The sequence below is a fragment of the Pezoporus flaviventris genome, unplaced genomic scaffold (genome assembly GCF_033815535.1).
Source record: "Pezoporus flaviventris isolate CSIRO_AGI_PZ_B2104156 unplaced genomic scaffold, CSIRO_AGI_Pfla_v1 ptg000013l, whole genome shotgun sequence".
In the NCBI taxonomy this organism is placed as follows: domain Eukaryota; kingdom Metazoa; phylum Chordata; class Aves; order Psittaciformes; family Psittacidae; genus Pezoporus; species Pezoporus flaviventris.
The window spans coordinates 41,693,630-41,711,408 of NW_026892561.1; the positions used below are offsets into that span (position 1 = coordinate 41,693,630).

The following is a 17,779-nucleotide window of genomic DNA, read 5'->3' on the forward strand; positions in this document are numbered from 1 at the left end:
TGCAAAAATAATGAGTGTTATGCATTCACAGCAAACAAATTGAAGCCATGAAGGGAATTTTGAACCCAGGCAGTTAAAATCAAATATTAAATGAGAACAGAGAAATGGGATTTTGAGAAAAGCATGCAAACCTGTAGAAAAAGAAGGGGTTAAAGTGAGGGTGGCGAGGCACTGGTACAGGTTGCCCAGAGAAGCTGCGGCTGCCCCATCCCTGACAGTGTTCAAGGCCAGGCTGGATGGGGCTTGGAGAAACCTGGTCTAAGTGGAAGGTGTCCCTGCCCGTGGCAGGGAATTGGAACCAGATAAGCTTTAAGGTCCGTTCCAACCCAAACCAGTCTGTGATTCTGGAAGAAAGGGCACAGCTCCCACTCTGGTGAGCACACACTGCATGACAGCAGAGAGAAAACCTGCTTGCGAGTCTTTTGGGCTCCAAAATTGCTGTGGGGCAGCTGTTCTGCAAGGAGAGAACCTGCTTGGCTTCTGCTCTCAGCTGAGCCTTCCAATGGGAATGGCAGGTCTGCCTGTGCAGGCCAGAACATGGCTCGTAAGAGAGATCACAACTTGAATGCAGATGTAAAGATGGCCAAAGTTAAGGACAGTGAGTTGGTGCTTCCCAGCAACCAGGCATGCTGGAGCAGTTGAGTTCCCAAGCTCAGCACCTAGCAGAGCTGGGGAATTTGGATCACAGGGCTGCAGTGCCACTAGCTCCTGCCTTGTTACAAACCCTGTGTAGTGACAACTCACACATCTCTGCTCCTGTTGTCACCTCCAGGGCTGGCTCAATCTCTCCTGTACTCCAAACATATGATCTTTCTTATTGGAAAGCATGGCTGAAATTGTTTGCTAATTCAAACTGAACAGGAAAAATAATTTTAGTTGGGAAAACTTTGGCAAAGTCAACGCTTTCCTTTTGAAATGACTAAAATCAGGGATGTGCTGGAGTTTGCTCTGGATGAGGCTGGTCCCTATGGCTGCAGCAGTCCCTGATGGTGATGCTCACCCCAGCAAGGAGTGCTGCAAAACCCAACCCTCCTCTTCCCAGGCATGTACATCAGAAGGCAAATAGACTCTCAGAGCCATTATTGGCGCAGGGCTGCAATGGATGGGGTTCACCCTGTGTGGATGGGGTAGGGATCCAGGTGCCACCGTGGCAGGGTGGGCTTGAGGCTGGCGCCAGAGCATGCAGACCCCAGCCTGGACACTGTCTGTCCCCACACAGGGCCTTCCAGCAGTTTCTTGTTTGCAGTCTGTAGAGTGCGGCTCTGGGGAGCCATCAGCTCACAGGGTGGCTTGGGCAGGAAATGAGAGGATTATTATTCTTTTCAAGAGGAGTCCAGCATGGTTCCTTGGTGAAATATTAGCTATGGAAAACATCAAGTAACTTCCCTACCTCTGAGGCACATGTCAGAGTATTTGGAGATGGGAAAAAATGAGACATACCATGAAACCAGCAGGGTTAGGGGAAGGTTGTCGCAGTGTCAACATTACCAGGCCAAAGGAGTATGAGCAGAATGGTAAAAAGCACATTTGGCGCAGTCTCCTCATTAGTGGGCCCTCTGATTCTCTTACACATACAGCCTCAAGATGCAAAATCATTGGCACCCAAGCAGTTCTGGCTCACTGCACTGCAGGAGGAGGTGCTACCCTTCAGGGAAGTTGTCCCTGAGGCACAATGAGGTGGGACTTAGGAGTGATGGGCCTCCCATAGGCCAGGAGTCATAGTTGGGATTGGATACATGTGTGGTTGCTTGTGACACTCCATTAAGTTGACAATGCACAGGTAATTTTGGTAGAACCTCAGCAATGCAAAACTGCAGTCATAATTACTGACTTTTCTGCCCAAATTGTTGCGGTTCTTTGTGCAGCTCTTACTTACTAAAAGCAAGTATCTTGAACACTAGAAAAGAAATGCACATTTCCTTTCTCCCAATTAATTAACCCCAGCTTAATAGATGTTTTCTGTGTGCTTTTTAAGCTGTGTTCCCCATATGCTGCTCTCCAACTGCTGCTTCAGTTAGCTATAACCATTCATTGTTGTTGGAGAGCAGCTGTGAGGGTGTTGCTTGCCTTGCGATATGTTTTCATGACCTGCAAATGCCATGTGGTGTTCTCTATAGCTCTGAGTCATGTTTTAGGTGTATTTGCACAGATTGCATAGCTACACAGATACAAATAGCCTCATACACATTTTATATGGTATGTTTTGTTTAAGAAAAGAAAACTGACTAAGAATTTACTATTATTTTGAATTTTAGGATGGATTTTCTGCTTGGAGCTGCTCCTCAATCATGAGGCTACTTGCCACAAGTGATGGCTTGTTTTAATTTGAAAGCTATCACAAGCTCTGTGCAGGTAACTATGGGCCCAGTTGCATGCTCCTAGTTAGTAAAATCTCCAGCTGAGCATATAGATTTTCCTGCATGAGGCGTGGTTTAGTACTCTGTAGCATATGTTGTGCTTGCAGGGAGCTGGCATCAAACAGATTAATTCTGATTATTCCAGACTAACTTGAAGATATGTTTAAAGGGGGGGAGTCCCAGAGGCGTGGAAATGCAACATGGAGGCCCAAAGTGCTCTCTGAAAAGTCTGAGATGTTTCTATAGCCTTGCTTCACTGCCAGCCCAGTCCAAAACAGTAGCCAAGCTTTTAGATGCAAGTCATGAATCTCAGCATTTCTATTTCCTGTGCTCAGGTTAAGCCTGGGTTTTGAAAGTGTTGAGCATCCCCTGCTGGAATTCAGACCCTTTCAGAAACCTCAAATACTCAAAATCAAAGCAGCTGTAATAAGATGGTTTGGCTGTGCACACCAAGCTAGAGGTTCAGTATGCTGCACAGGTATCCAGCTCCCTGCAGCCACTGAAGTGGGGAGGGTGCTCATGGGGGTTTCTTTTAATAAGGCTTGTGTGGAATTTTCTGTGTACGTGTGCAGGGTTAAGGCGCACTCAGGTAAACGGTCCTTACAAAAGGAAAAGGATGCTTAACGGATGCTAACAAGTTAAACAGTAGAGTTAAATAGACTGATTAAATAACTTTCTTTGCACCAGCATTACCTAATTAGATTATGAAACCTGAGAATGCTTTAAACATTAACTGATTTTTGCCATCTTGTTTTCTTTCTGAGAGGTTGTGGAGCTTGCTCCCCACAACTGTCTCTGCACCCAGTGTAAGCAGAAGTCACCGCTCTGGTGTGGTTAAAAGGGAGCGTTTAATTAGTCATGAGTGTAAGGCAAGATTTCGTCCAAGCTTAAAAAGCAGCCGGCTTTATATCCCCTCACACCCAGCTACACATGAGGCTGGTGAACGTTTCCACGGGGTCTGATACCTCCTTCCCCTGCAGACACTGCTGGCCCTGCCTGTGTCCCCATGCGTGTCCCACTTGGTTTGCTGCTGCACTCCTCCCCTCTTCAGTGTCAAGGGGCGAGCACTGCAATCGCATTCTCAGCTCACCCTGCCAACCCACTGGGTAATCTTCGTTCTGGTGGGAAGCTGCTGCTCACTCAGACAAACAGCTTTCCGCAGAAGTGACACGCACCAGTTGCTGTTCACGGTCTGGTGAGAGGAGGGGGAGCTAGAACTGGGGGCACTCCAAACAGCCCCACAATGCATTTAGCCGGTGACTAATTAGCTGATTGCTGCAGTGATGGCCTGAGGCTGCAGAGATTGGTACCTGTCCTCTCTGTGGAAGCTCAGCTCTGGTGAGGAGCCCAGGCTGGCCTAAGGAAGGAGCGATGGCCTTATGGGTTTGTGTCTTTCAGGTGTGGGCACGCAGGATGGGGAGATGGGACTGAGAGCAGCACTTTTCCTCAGGAGTGCATGGCCAGGGTATGTTAGGAAATGGTATTGAAGGTGTTTAATACAAGAAATCAGCAAACTTCAGAGGCTGTGCTCTTTTGTCCAGTTATTAGAACATTTTTTATTTGTGCTGCAAAATCTTCTCTGTCATATCCATTACAAGCAGGGGGCATTTGTTTGCATGGCTGAGTGTTTGCAGATGAAACTCTTTCAGAGCGAGATGCACGCTGGCCTGGCAGAGCAGCACCTCTGGGACACTGATGTCGCTTGGCACTCCAGGCTCAAGCGAGCAAGGGCCTAGTCGACCATGTTGCACGCCCTACCGCATCCAAGCTGCTGTTCAAGCGCTTGGAAGAAAATGCATTTGAGTAGAGCATCAGTCTCAAACCTTCTGCTAAGCCTCAAGCATAGGACTGCCCAAGTAAAGCATAGGGATAATTTACTTGTCTAAAGGTCTAAATGTTGAGAAGAGTATAAGGGGAAATATAAAAATGGAAAATGTTGAAAAATACAAATTCACTTCTTGATTAAAATGGGGCAGCTACTGAGAATTAAAAAAGGAGAATACCAACCTGGAGTCAAATTTTGGCATTAAATCTATTCAGCCCCTCCAGATGTACAGGAGCAGAATGATGAAAAGCATGCGTTATTCATTTTTAAATCCACTGAAATATTCTTTTTATCCCTTTAATTTGTACCGACAGATTCAGAAAAGATTTAGGCTCTATTGCTCCCCAGTGAAGCACAAAACATACGTCAAAGTCAGAAATCAAGCAAGGACTCGGGGCACAGTGATGTTCTTGCACAGTGCTGTCACCGGTGTGCCAGGGCAATGGAGTGATGTGGTGCCTCATGGCAGGTAGGGGTGAAGTTGCCGCAGAGGAGATACATCAGAGGAGGGCAGAGTGTCACAAGGATGGAAGCCTATGGGTTAGGAGGAGTGTGATACCAGGCACAAAGGATGGGTGTTTGTTTATTGCTAAGTAGCAATAGAAAGAGTCTTTCAGTCTTGATCCTCTGCTTCCATATCCTCATGAAACCTGTGGCAGCCCAGCCCTGCTCTGACCAGCACATCTGGTGGGAAGTGGGGGGCTCAGCTCAGGGTTGCAGCCCCTGCTATGCTAGTGCAGGGTGTGGATGTTACAGCACTGTGTATGTGTATGTCTGTGGCAAACTGGAGCCTGGTGCTTGTGCTCTGCAGGTTGGGTTTAGCTCCAGAGAGGATACGCAGCACATCTTTGTGCATAGGGGCTCCTGTGCCACTGGGGGGCATGACAGCTTCCACTGCAGTGTGTCATAGAAAGCATCCACACGCTTAGGTTTCAAGGACAAAATGCTGTGATCTAAAAAACACTCTAAGGGTTTTGTTTTACTGGAGTAGCAGTGAGTCCTATGGGGGGGTTTATCTCTGTAACGTTCAAGGGAGCAGGAGAGCAGATTTAGCTGGTGAAGCAGCTAGAAAAATGTTTCAGCAGCCACGCTAGCAGTGCAGGTGCCATTTTCTGCTGACAGCCAGTTTCACAATGTACCTTCTCCACTCAGCCCTTCCCCAGGGACCCCCTGCAGCAGCTGCATACACGCATGAGCAACTCATGTCACCGTGCCAGTCAGGGAGCTGCAGAATATCAGGTAGTGGCAGAATGAAGAGCTAAGCACCTCCCGATTTCGGATGAAGCTGATCCGCGCGGATTCTGTGTTTTGTTCACTGGTTCTCTGTTGCTACACTACTTGGTATGCAGTTCATACAGCTCAGAGAGACACAGCACATGCTCCAGCAGTCACATACAGGTGCTGCTGTGGGGCTGCTCAAGCCAGCAGCTGCCAGAAACTCCACCTCTCTTTTGGGTTATTTTTATTTGTGGAGATGTTTGGATGTGACTGAAGGGGAATATAATTTACCCAGATCCATGTCCTAACAAGCACAAGGTGCTGAAGCAGTTCAGGTGTGAGAATCTCTGTCCTTTCTCTTAAATGACTATAAGTTGAACTGTTTCACAGCAAAACCTGCACAGCAATAGGTGTCGGTAATATGTGCAGGAAGGAGCACTGAACATAGGGCCACTGTGTTTCCCACTCGTGACACACCGAGCAGCAGCACCTGGGAGCTGCCCAGCCCTGCCCCAGGCTGGTGGCACCATGGGTCTGTCTTGGCACATGCTTTAGACCATACTGAACTTACAAATACAGGGTTGTGTGAATGGAGCTCTGTCTGCTTACCTTGCTGACCAGCCCAGTGGTGAATGTACATTTGTCAGGTTTTCATCATCCAAAACCCCTGACTTGTCTGCCCCCTGCCCATCAGTCCTGGGCAGGAATCACACCGGGAGCAGCAGTATGAGGTTACAAGATAAATGTCATTTCCTCAGAAGTCTCTGGTACAACACAAGGTCTGTGCCTGCTCCTGCCTGGTTCCAGTGGAGCAGTGGGCATAGGATCAGAGGAGCAGATGTCTTCAGTTGCAGCCAGGGTACTCTAATTGCTGAGCTGGCAAATGTCTACTGCCCATCCGAACCTGCCAGCTGCAGGATCAGCAGCAATATTGTAATTACACGTGAGTGCTGTCACTGCTCCAATACCTGATCCACTTGTTGGAGAATCAGAAGCATGAATCTGAAACCAACTCTGCAGGTCTGCTGCTATGTTTGCAGTCCTTGGATGACTCCAGAGCAGAAGTGCCAAATCCTTCCCATTTGTATGTTGTTATACCCTCAGCAACATGCACCTCTGGAGTGGAAGGGGCAATTCAGCATAAGTTGAAACTTCCTGTTGATGTAATCTGGATGGGCTGAAGGGAGGGAGGACAGCCAGGACCTGCCAGGAGCTTTGCCAAGATGAATGCCAGCACATCAAGCCCAGATTGCCGCCAACCCTGCAACCTGCAGGGGAATACAGCAGGACCTGCTGTGCTCTTCCCCTCACTGTGATTTCCAGGAGATGATGGATGCTGGGCTTTGTTTGCAGCCTGAAAACTCAAATCCGTTTCACCTCTCTGTATGCAGCCTGAATTGTGCAGAGGCCTCTGGAGAATCTCCTGGGAGGTGACAACAGGGCTACCTGTGACTCCCATGGCTTCTGGTCCCCTGCCTTGTGCCTCTGTCACTGGAAAAATCAGCGTAGCTGCGTATTCCTGCAGGTCTCACAGGAAGCCCTACCTGCCCTTGCTAGGCATGGCGTGTTGCTTCTGTGTAAGAGGGAGGAGTGAGCACAGCAGGAGCTACAAGGAACCACTTCACCTTTATGAAGAGCTTTTGAGGATGCTGCTCCTCAGAAGGCAGCGCCATCCACACAGGAACATGCATGAGGGCAAAGCCCCCTTGCCTGTGCATCCTTGTTTTTCTCTCAATTCCAGCAGTTTCTGCCCAACTTTGCAGCAGCTGCTCGGTGGCAGCACCTCCTTGCAGACCCGATTGTTTCCTCACATCTAACCCACCTCTGACACCCTCTGGAAAAAAACAAACCTGAGTCATCTCTCGCTCCGAACGTCTCACACCAACTTCCCTTCTTCCCCCAGCTTCCAGCAGCAAAGTGCACAGCAAAAGGTCTTCTTTTTCCCAGGCATTCCTGAGTCACTCTTCAGCTACAGGAGAGCAAATGGTCTCAAGGCAAAAGATCTATTAAAATTATTTTCCTGCTGTTTTCTGGCATTCTCAGTCTGGGATTTTGAAGCAAGTTGGGAAGGGAGTGGGAAGGATGAGGGGATGGTTGGAACTAGATGATCTTAAGGTCCTTCCCAACCCTAACCATTCTACGAGTCTATGAAGTTCCATAGAGGTTTGCATTTTACTGCCGGCAGAAAGCTTGCTTTAGGGCTAGGAGATAAAAGCAGCACAGGAGATTGTGTTTCCCCTTCTAATACAAGATTCATGCCCAATCTGTCTCTCCTTACACAATGGAGTGCAAGGCATGCCATTCCAGCAAGCCTCTCCAGGCACCAGAGAAGGAGCAGTGGGCTCTGCTGTAGCTTTTCAGGACAGCTTTATTTTACCTGCTTGTCCGCAGGAGCTGTTGGCTTACTTCATTAATAGCAGGGCTCTTGCACCATATCAGCTTTCATCTGGAAATGCAGTTTTCCTTTGAGAAATTGCTAATTATTTTCCAGATGAGCAGACTGAAAATGAGTAGTACACCCAGTGTTAAGGGAGAGATGAATTGCTGCCCGGCAAAGGGCAACCGCTCCCTCTGTGCCACAGAGGAGATCGCTGACCTTTACAGGTAAGCCAAAGGAAATGGGTTCTGTCCTCCTTGGTCCTTTCAGAGAAAACCAGAGCTGGAGGTAAACAAGGGGCCAGGGTGAAGCAGTGATATTGTGTTGACAGCGATTTGTGCAGTGTGTAGGAGCCAGCCCTGCTCTGAAAAATGAGACTCTGAATGAATAAATCATGGGCCCTCTCTTAGTAACTTGACAACTCAGTGCAGCCCTTCTGGTGGTGGGAGCTGGCTGGAGCCCTGAATGCAGGGAGGGACTCATCGTCCGGAGGCTTTTAAGGGCAGGATCCACCTGCCTCCAGTTTAGGAGCTTCTCTGTGGGAAGCCTTGCTGTGTAGTGTGGGACCATGGAGGGAAACGCGCACCTCCTGCAGGTCATCTGCAAGATGCGTTCCCAAATCAACAAGCTGGAGAGGGAAAACAGGGCCCTGAGGGGAGAGCTGCGGGTCTGTGGGCAGAGAGCTGAGCCACCGGAGAGAGAGGCAGCAGGAGGAGGTGGGAACAGCAACGTGAGGAGTCTCACCGATGATGATGGGGAAAGACCAGGTGGCTCTCCAGCATCCCTGCATGAAAGCGTCGTGGCTGGTCCTGCTCCAGCACCAAAGGAGCAGAGAGGTACTGAAAAGCCAGGGCTGTCCACGGCACACACATATGCTGCCTGTGCAGTATGTCCCAGCCCAGCTGTTACGTGTCTGCAGGGAATGGGAGACAGCCACTAGCTGTATGTCTAGTTAACCTGATGGAAGAGCCCAGGACTCACTCAGTGCCCATACTCAAAATCATTTTAACTGGGTGTCTCATTCTGTGACCTGTTTAGTGGGGTACCTGCATCTCCCAGGCTGAGCTTAGCAGAGTATTTTGTGGCTGCTCCAGCAGATTTCAGCTGAAGGAATTCAGCTTGTCTTTGTTAAGCAGAATTTTACTTACTGCTTTGAGTTTTCATGGGCATGCACTATCTTTCCTACGCCTGTCCTCTGCCTGTTCAGACCGAAAAGGACCAGCAGTTGTAATCATGCTGTAACCCTTCTTGCCTTAGCAAAAGGTGATAAAAACTCTACAAATAGCAACAGACACAGATGGCATACATCATGCCAGATGTGCAGTTTGTTTTTGCAGATAATGCAGTCGGTTTTGGCTGAAGGAGAGCCAACATACAGGAGTACACTCTCTTCACAGTTTTATCAGAGGGAAAAAATGGAAATATTCCTCAGTTACAGAAGGCTGGCTGGGACTTGGGAGGATTTAATGAAGCAGGAGTTGGAATAAAATGTTGTTTGGTGTGAGAAGTAGTTATCTAGAATTGGATGTGGTTATTGGCAGCGTCAGGCAGTTGCCTCCTTGTCTGATGTCTGTCTTGTCCAGTACAGTGGAAAAGCTGCTTCACTAACACAACTTCTTGGCATTAGTGTGGTGTGTGTTATGAGTTGCAGCTGCTGTTACAGTCCATGTGCTCCATAGGTCTGGAGGGTGACCTAGCCTGAGCCCTGAACCATCCTCCTAGAGAGCTCCAGGCCATGGAGAAAAGCTCCCACAAATTTTGGCAGAGACAAGTCCATGAAAATGAATGAGATGAGAGGCTGAACAGTACAGCTAGATGGGTGCTGCAATCAAGTAATGCCCACTGACAAGCCCACTGAGCCTAGTCCTCAGGTTACTAACACTGGGCCTCTTAAACTGGGGCTGCTGGTGGCTGTGGATGTCTCAGCTTGGGAACAGTTGACTGGTCTTCCATCACACATGAAAGATGTGCACAGTGCTTTCCAACCTTGTGGCATTTCCTCTCCAGCTGACTTTTAGGGGCAAGGGTGGGATCCAAAGGGGCTGCTTGATCTTTCTGCCTGTCAGCCTCCCCACATACAAAAACTTCTTTAAGCCAAAAGAAAGTGATTAAAAATACATCGAGGATATCTGAATTTTCATAGTTATTATTGTTCCTAACTCTGCTTTTGTCTCTACTACTCAGATACCACCATGACCGTGCGGCGCTACTCCACTGCGCCACCAGCACCTGCTCCTGCCAGCACGAGGGCTCACTGGCTCAGCAAGACACCTCCAAGCAGTGGGCTCTCAAATGTGCCACCAGCCCCTCCTGCTGCAGCACAGCTCTCCAGGGGAGAGGAGAAAGGGCTTGGAAAGACAGCAGCAAACTGTCTCTCCCACAGTCATTCCAGCAAAATGAAACTGTGCCAGGAGCACGTCTGTAAGTGCAGGTAGGTTCAGTTTGCCTGGGCTGGTTGCAGGTTCCACCTAATAGCATCTATGGATGTTGCTTTGGGGTTTAGTTTGCTGTCAGTTAAATCTTTGTTCAAATGTATATGGGCATGGGGCAGATGTGAGACGCCTTTTGGGTAAGTTGTCCTTCTTTTCTTTGCAATGCATGAAGATTGCCAGGTTTAGCAGTGTAAATTTGCTAGAAAGGAGAGGCTGAGGGGGGAGAGAAGGGGGTTGAAATCTCTCTATTAAAGCCAGGAAGAGCTTTGCAGATTGATGTGTTGTTCTGACAAGCTAAGCTTGAAAAGGATTTTTAAACTTCAAGCAAAAAGTGTGGACATATCAAGGAACTCTGAACTACACTTTTGAAAGTGTGATTAATGTGGCTCATGGATTTAGATGTACCGTATCATATTTCCACTGTAATTGAAGCATTACAAGTTAATGCATTCAGCCCTGAGAGATATATTCTCAGGACAGCTTCTAAATTAAGTGAAATGGCTGCTGGACAAGCCCGGAGTGTCTCTGCTCACTGATGAGAAGCTTTCCAGCACAGGGCAACAATCAAAGGTAGGAGCACTAATAATGAGACTGTGACACATGATAGCCCCGGTCGTTTCCTGGTGCTGATAGACACACCCTGGGATCTGCGTGGATTGCTGGGTTTAGTGCTCGGAAGAAAAAGAATCCAACACAAAGGTGTGTGTTTAAACAGGGAAAAGCCCATGGGTCTGACTTCCCCATGCATGTGCCAGGGCAGGGCTCCAGCGGCCTCTCCTTGGGGCTGCGTGGCTGTGGCAGGTTGTGCTGCCTGGGCTGACATACCCATCCACATGGCACATCATGTCAGGTTTTATTCTGTAGCACCCGCACACAGCAATGTGTCCTCAGAGCAGACCAGTGCGCAGCCCCTCTCACTTCCAATTAGGAGCCCAGCTCCTTGCTGAGAGGCTAGATGGGACAATGAGGTCAATTTTTCATAGTCACCTAGGTTTTCTTGTAAAGATGTTTGAGAGGGAGATGTTTTACAGCATTTAAACACCTAAACTGAGTCCCTGGCAGGGAACTCATATCGTTTTCAAAAGCACCATGACCCTCTAACTCTGGATTTCAGCATATGCTCCACTGGACTCAGGGAAACTTGAGACTCCCAGTGCACATAAATGTTTCTGAGAGGTCTGCCCTGAAGCCAGCTCACTTGGAAAGCATGTGTCAGGAAACACAGGGTCAGCATGCAGGAGCAGGGACAGCAACAACAAATGCTGCTGCTTTCTCATTAGGGGACAGAGCTTTCAAAATAACAACATAGATCTATTACGACTAATGCCTTGGGACCTACAGGTTTAAAAGCACTGGTTACCCAGCGGTGACAGGAATGGTGCTGATTATTTTATCTCTATCTTTAAAGCTGCCTTGTTAGGTCTGAACAGCAGTGAGTGTGATATTGTGACTCATGCCCACTCAGTGTTGGCTGCTTTAGGAGAAGAAACGGCTATGGAAAGAGCTTCTTACCTAACCCTCTCAGCAGACTGGGTGATACCCTGAAGCACGAAGCTTTGTGTTTCTTATATCAGAGAGAGTTCAATATCTTTTCTGCTCATAATGGTGAATGTTTCTATTACATACACAAAGGTCAAACACAGGCATCAATCTTAGTAAGCTTTTAACTAGTAAGATAATTTGTGACAATGAGTTCAGCGAGCTAATTAAGCCTATTTTTTTTTAGTAATGACATTTTTGCTTCCCAGCTTGCTGGTGCATATCAGTTTTTTGTATTCCTTGCTTATTGCAGTTTACTCACATTCAGCTCCAAAGCTATAATCCTATATGTAAAGCTGAATATTTTTGCTTTAAAATTAACTCTGTAGAAGTATCATCTTGGGTTTATTTAGAGTGCAGTTGCATCTAAGTAATAAAATAACAGCACTGCTAACAAATCATCACTGATTTGCATGTCTACTGCATTTTCATTCATGCTAAAGTATTATTTGTACATGCAATTCCCACTTCTTTGGTAAATTAAAAAAAAAGAACAGGGAGTCTAAATATCTGAATACCTTGGGGGGAATAAGAGAGGCTGAGAATAGTTTTCAGGGCTATTTTAGTAAAATTACAAAAGGTACAAGGCATCTTTGGTACAAACTATTGTGGTGTTCAGGCTTGATGGTTTCATCTTCCAGTGGAACAGGTCTAATTGGCAGGTGGGAAGGGGTAAGGAAACCTTGGAAGTCCTCTGCCCTGCAGAACACCTCCCAGTAACCACCAATAAATAGTTTCATGATTTTCCTTTCTCATGCTCCTCGAGGGCCTGTGTGAGCTGACAGCAATCGCAGAGGGCAGTCAGAATGAAAACCAAAGTTCTGCAAAACCAACCCATTAACTTGCCAAACCAAGCAGGCTTGGGACACGCAAAGGAGCATGTTTTCACAGCTGATGTAATTTACTGTGCAGGCTCTCACTGCTTGAAAACCTTTTGCAGTATGTAGGTACTAATGCATATAAACATCTTCAGTGGCTTTACTGTAGAATTACAGGATCCAAGCTACTTGATTCTGTGATTCTGTAAGGCCACTGAAGGACCTTCTGGGTCCATCTGGGTGCTTGTGCACTCTGAGACGTCTGTATGCAGGTAGCTTTGTACATACGGGTCGGGCGCTGATGGAGAGATGTGAGGCTCAAAGGTAAAAAGCAGATGCTTCCAGCAGATGAACAGATAGGCAGACAACACTGTGCTCAGTCCCTTGTGAGACCATGTGAGCAGCATGAAATCCTGCTTCCATACAACATGTAAGTGCTGAAAACATTTACCACCTTCTTGCTCTTGTGTTTGGGTTTTGTTTGTTTGGTATTTTTTCACTCTCTTTGCACATTTTATACATCTGTAATCCTCATAATGCTTTCTCATTTTTCTCTAGGGGAAAAATCAAGGCTGTTACTTTCCTTTTACCAATGGATATGTCATCATATTCTGAAAAGCAAGATTCCCTCAAAAGCCCACAAAATCAGAGCACAAAACAGCTAACCACCATCGCTGAAAAGGATATGTAAGCTGATGAATTTTTAAAGGCCCATTGATCCTCAAGATAAATTGGCCTTAAATGATAGCTGTGTGTCGGGTTCCTCTCCTGCAAAACGCTTGGCAGGATGCCTGCAGAGAACCACCCAGCTTGTGTTTCAGGTCACTGGCCTGATGTTTAGCATGGAAATGGAAGCCACGACAAAGCCATCTGGAAGCCCATACACCATGATGAAGCCACATGATAGTAAAGGCACCTCCACAAAGCTGCTTCACAACATGCATCGAGGATCCCTTACCTTAAGACTGCTTTAACTAGTGTGTTGAAGCTGGTTTTCATGTATTTGTCACAAAAAGTGGAAAAAATGTCACCACTTGTGTTTGCTGATTCCCTTGCTAGGAAGGTATTTTGATGCGAATGATTAAATAAGAGCTATTAAAGAGCCTGTGAGGTTTTCTATCTACATAAAACTTCACAGTACTAATGCAGCAAAGAAGATGTTTGAGAGTCAGTTAATGTTACCCTGAATTTCTGCAAAGCTTGGCAATGACTGTTCATGTCCATTTAGGTTTCACCTCTAAGGGAGTGCAGGGGAGAGTAAGCGCTGATCAGTATAAAAAGCTGACTATAAATTTGTTTCTGGTGTGTTCATCCAGACAGACACTAAAGACTCATGTTTGAACACAAAGGCAAAATATGGAGAACTGTGAATGTCAGAATTTTTTCAGGAATGGATTGTCTCAGCACAGTTTGGATCTAAAATCATTAGCAGGAAATCAGGAAATAGGTGCAAAGTAAATGCGAGAGAGGACTACAAACAGCTTGTAAAAAATGAGGATTTCTTGTTAGTTCTGTTCATGTGAGTAAAAAAGGTGTCCCACGTGTTTATTTTTATCACTAGTATTCATGGAATCAAAATACTGCACAGTGCTATTTCTTAACGCACGGGCAGCATGATGATTAAATATTGTACAGAGGATGCATGAACAGTGGATGTTTGCACCAATAACTTTAAGGAAGACTTTCACCTCATTATCTACTTCCACTCTTGAACTTTCAAAAGTGAAAGCAAAGACCTGGTGGTAAAAAGTCCCTTCTGGATTTTCCATGATGTTGCATACTTGTATACAACTCTGTGATGTTTATTTCCTTTCGCAATTCACCATGTTTCATATAGTCAGGTACAAATTCAGTATATTCTCACCACTGAAGTAATAATTCCAATTTCACTGATATTTTATTAGTGGATTTTTATGTTCAGCTTGGGTCCACAGAGGGCTGCATTGTAACGTCAAAAGTAATGAATCAGACTGCTAGCAAAGGAGGTTACCATTTGTTCAGTAAAACTTACTGAACAGCTCATTTTAAAAGGCATTTACAAGAAGCAACTGTTTAAATGTTTTAAAGAAAGCTTCATTGTCAGAAGATGTGCGTTCAGTTAAGTACCTAAATCCAGCTGATTTCACTTAGCAAAGTAACTATAAACTTTGAAAATCTGGCCACTACACGTTTAAAGTGCCTGGGTTCTTGAATATTCATGTTTGAACACCAAATTTAACAGGATTTGGGAATCCATATGCTTTAGACAGCTTTCAGAAGTCTCAACTTTTAACTTTTCTAAGCCTCAGTTCCATGAAGCAGCAGTGGGAATTCTTTTCTTCCACCCTTTTTGTATCAATTCAATGTAGATAGATCACTGACAGTAAGATTGAATATTGGTAAGCTTATGACAATGTCAGTTGTAGTGGGCTGCTGATTCTGGTGTCACACAAATACATGTAACTTTGCGTATGGTCAAGAAATTAAGCTCACTGGACATGCATTAGAGGTATAATGGTCTTGAACTTTTGTATACTTGTAGGGAAAAAGAACAGAAAAAGTGGAAGGTAAAAGAGGGAAAGGAATCAAAGTAGTCATAGGCAAATGTCAGTCAGCATATTAATGGAAAGATTTATTGTTTAATGATATTTTTGCAGTCTTTAGCAGTGCCCACAGATTTAAGAAGACAAGATGATGCACAGGTACATTAATTTTTAAAAGCAGTTGTGCAGATTTGACCTAGCTCTGCACCTCCAGAAGAACCAGTTTGTAGCAGAGGTCACAGAGAAACCACTGAGCACATCAGTTTTACCACAGCACAGCATGAAGTCACTTACCATGGAGCACTTAATGCCTATTAAAACATTCCAATATAAAACATTCATAGATTGTTCAGTGCAGAAAGAGCAGGTATAAGCAAAGCAGATGTTAAAATTTGGACAGAGAGATGCAGGCAACAATTAAGCCATGGTATTTTTCTTCTTCCCAAGAGGATCCATACAAGTTCAGAGGAGCTCTGCATTTCTACCTAAAACCACACTGGAATATATCTATATTAAGCCTGGAATATATACTAGCCCCTAGTCATTGATGGCCAGTCTTGTTGAACAATTTCCAATTGAAAATTCTTCCTTTAGGAGAGGTGGTCAGTGGTATTCAGCCATGCAGGCATGGGACTGCAAGAGCAGCTGAGACAGCAAGAGGTTCCCTCCTGCATTAGCAGTGGCCACTGAGAGATGTACACTCCTGTGTCACACTTGTGCCTGGGCCTAAGGGGCTTTATATTTCTGTAGCAAATGCCAGTAAAGATGGTGGTGAAATTTAGATGCTGTGTGTCTGAGAGTAGCACACAGTTAAATGTTTGAAATCTCGATACTCACTTTAATAATCCTGAGATGCATCTTCAACCTACAGTAGATCTCACCCTTGCCAAAACAATGAACAGTGCCTAGATAGAAAAATCCTTATAAATAAATAAATAAAGCAATCCTGCCATTTGTAAAACTGCACTCTCCCAGAATGTTGCTGCTCAGCTGTACCGTGGAAAGTGCTTATGTTAAAGGGTGTATCCACATCAGCATTTCAGCCAGAGTCAGGAGTACTCTCCTGAAGGAATTTGCTGGTCAAACCCACTCACTGTGCTTTGTTTCACATTGTAGAGTCGTCTCAAATCACCCAAATGGATTTCTTACTGTTGAAACTAAGTCAGAGAATGTGCTTATAAGGTAACGGGTATTTAGTGCATGGGAGCACAGTAGCAAGCCCTCTGAAATATCTATAGTGTGGACAACAACACTGTTTTTCACTTGACACATCCTCCTCTGCTGGTCTGAACTACTTCTAATGTAGAAAGAGCTGTAGAGCACCCAGACAGGGGAGCTGCTGTCTCACAGATTTAAAAATAAAATCTAACCAGGTGAAATTTCATCTTCTTGTACTATAGAGAGGAGGAAATGCCTTTCATCAGCCTTACCTCTCTGCCTGGTGTTTAAGGAGCTTCACTCTTGCTGCACACACAGAGGTGGAAATGTGATGCTCCAGACTGTAACAGAGGAGTAATATTATCATCTTCTCCAGTGAGTTCTTGCTTAAAGTTCAAATGGTGTGCATCCTTAGACAATGAATCCACATCCAAAGTGGGTATTGTTATGTGGGGCACATCTTCTGTCCAAATCACCCTGTACAAGCACATTCCACATACTCCAAGCTCCATTTATTTAGGAGTGAGGGCATAATTTATGTGTGCCAAAATTGCCCACAACCTTTATATCCATTGTAGTTTTGCTCCTATGTCTTAAATCACTGACAGCTGAACTTCAGTTTTTCTCAAGCATAACCTAAGGATGTATCAGCATGGAATTAGTTCAGCTGAGGAGCCTCTGACACAAGGTAAGTGATGTTGATCTTTCATGCTGTTATTTTCCATGACACTGATGACATTAATTCTAGCACTGACAGGCTTCCTCTGTAGACCTGAAACTTCAATTTTGTTTAGCTGAGAAATTACATTGCAACTTATTTGAAGGTCTCAAGTAGCTCATAGGCCTTGAACAGTCCTTCAGTGTTGTGATGGATTCAATGCTACATAACTCCATTAAGTGCATATCCTTCTACAATTATCTAAGCACAGCGTGGTTCAAATGTCTCAGATCTTGTTTTACTGTTGGGTGCTATAAAGTGCACAATATTTTCTCTTCAGGAAGGAAAAATACGGGTTGTAGTAGATCTATTCTGCATGTCTACTGCACAATGCCTTTACCCAACAAAAGACCTGTTAACAGATTAATCTGTCATCACAGTGAGTATGTAGATCAAATTCTGCTAACCTTACACAGGGAAGTTGTTGGCTGTGTCAAGTCAAGACAGATGGTCACTTCAGGGAATGTTTCTTTTACGGAAAGTGCTCGTTTGAGTAGGACTATTTCAGCGGGATGAGTCACCTCTTTCTCAGTTGCTGCATCAGATAGCAAAAAGCTATTTTTACATAGGGATATTCAAAGACATGGCAGAGGCTGAAAAACACATCTTCGAAGCATCTTTCAGTGTTTTCCTTCTCCAGTAGGAGTATTATATGGCACATATAGATTGAGTAAAAAAAAATAATCCTCCATTGTTTTCTTTTTGCTGAAAACTGTGATGTCTTTTTTCTTTTTGTTTGGTTTTGTGGTGGTTTTTTTTTAAAAAATCATGTGGTACTTGATATACAAATCAGCACAACAGCAAACTGCACAAAA

At 45.3% G+C, this 17,779-nt stretch overlaps 1 protein-coding gene across 1 annotated transcript; it reads left to right on the top strand.

Moving 5' to 3' along the window:
* Positions 1–7,823: 7,823 nt before the first annotated feature.
* CCDC195 (coiled-coil domain containing 195) lies at positions 7,824–15,299 on the top strand. The gene is made up of 3 exons (XM_061453069.1): positions 7,824–8,709; positions 9,962–10,208; positions 13,125–15,299. Exons 1-3 carry the CDS (start codon positions 8,346–8,348, stop codon positions 13,255–13,257), a joined length of 744 nt encoding a protein of 247 aa, XP_061309053.1. The 5' UTR covers positions 7,824–8,345; the 3' UTR covers positions 13,258–15,299.
* Positions 15,300–17,779: the final 2,480 nt, after the last annotated feature.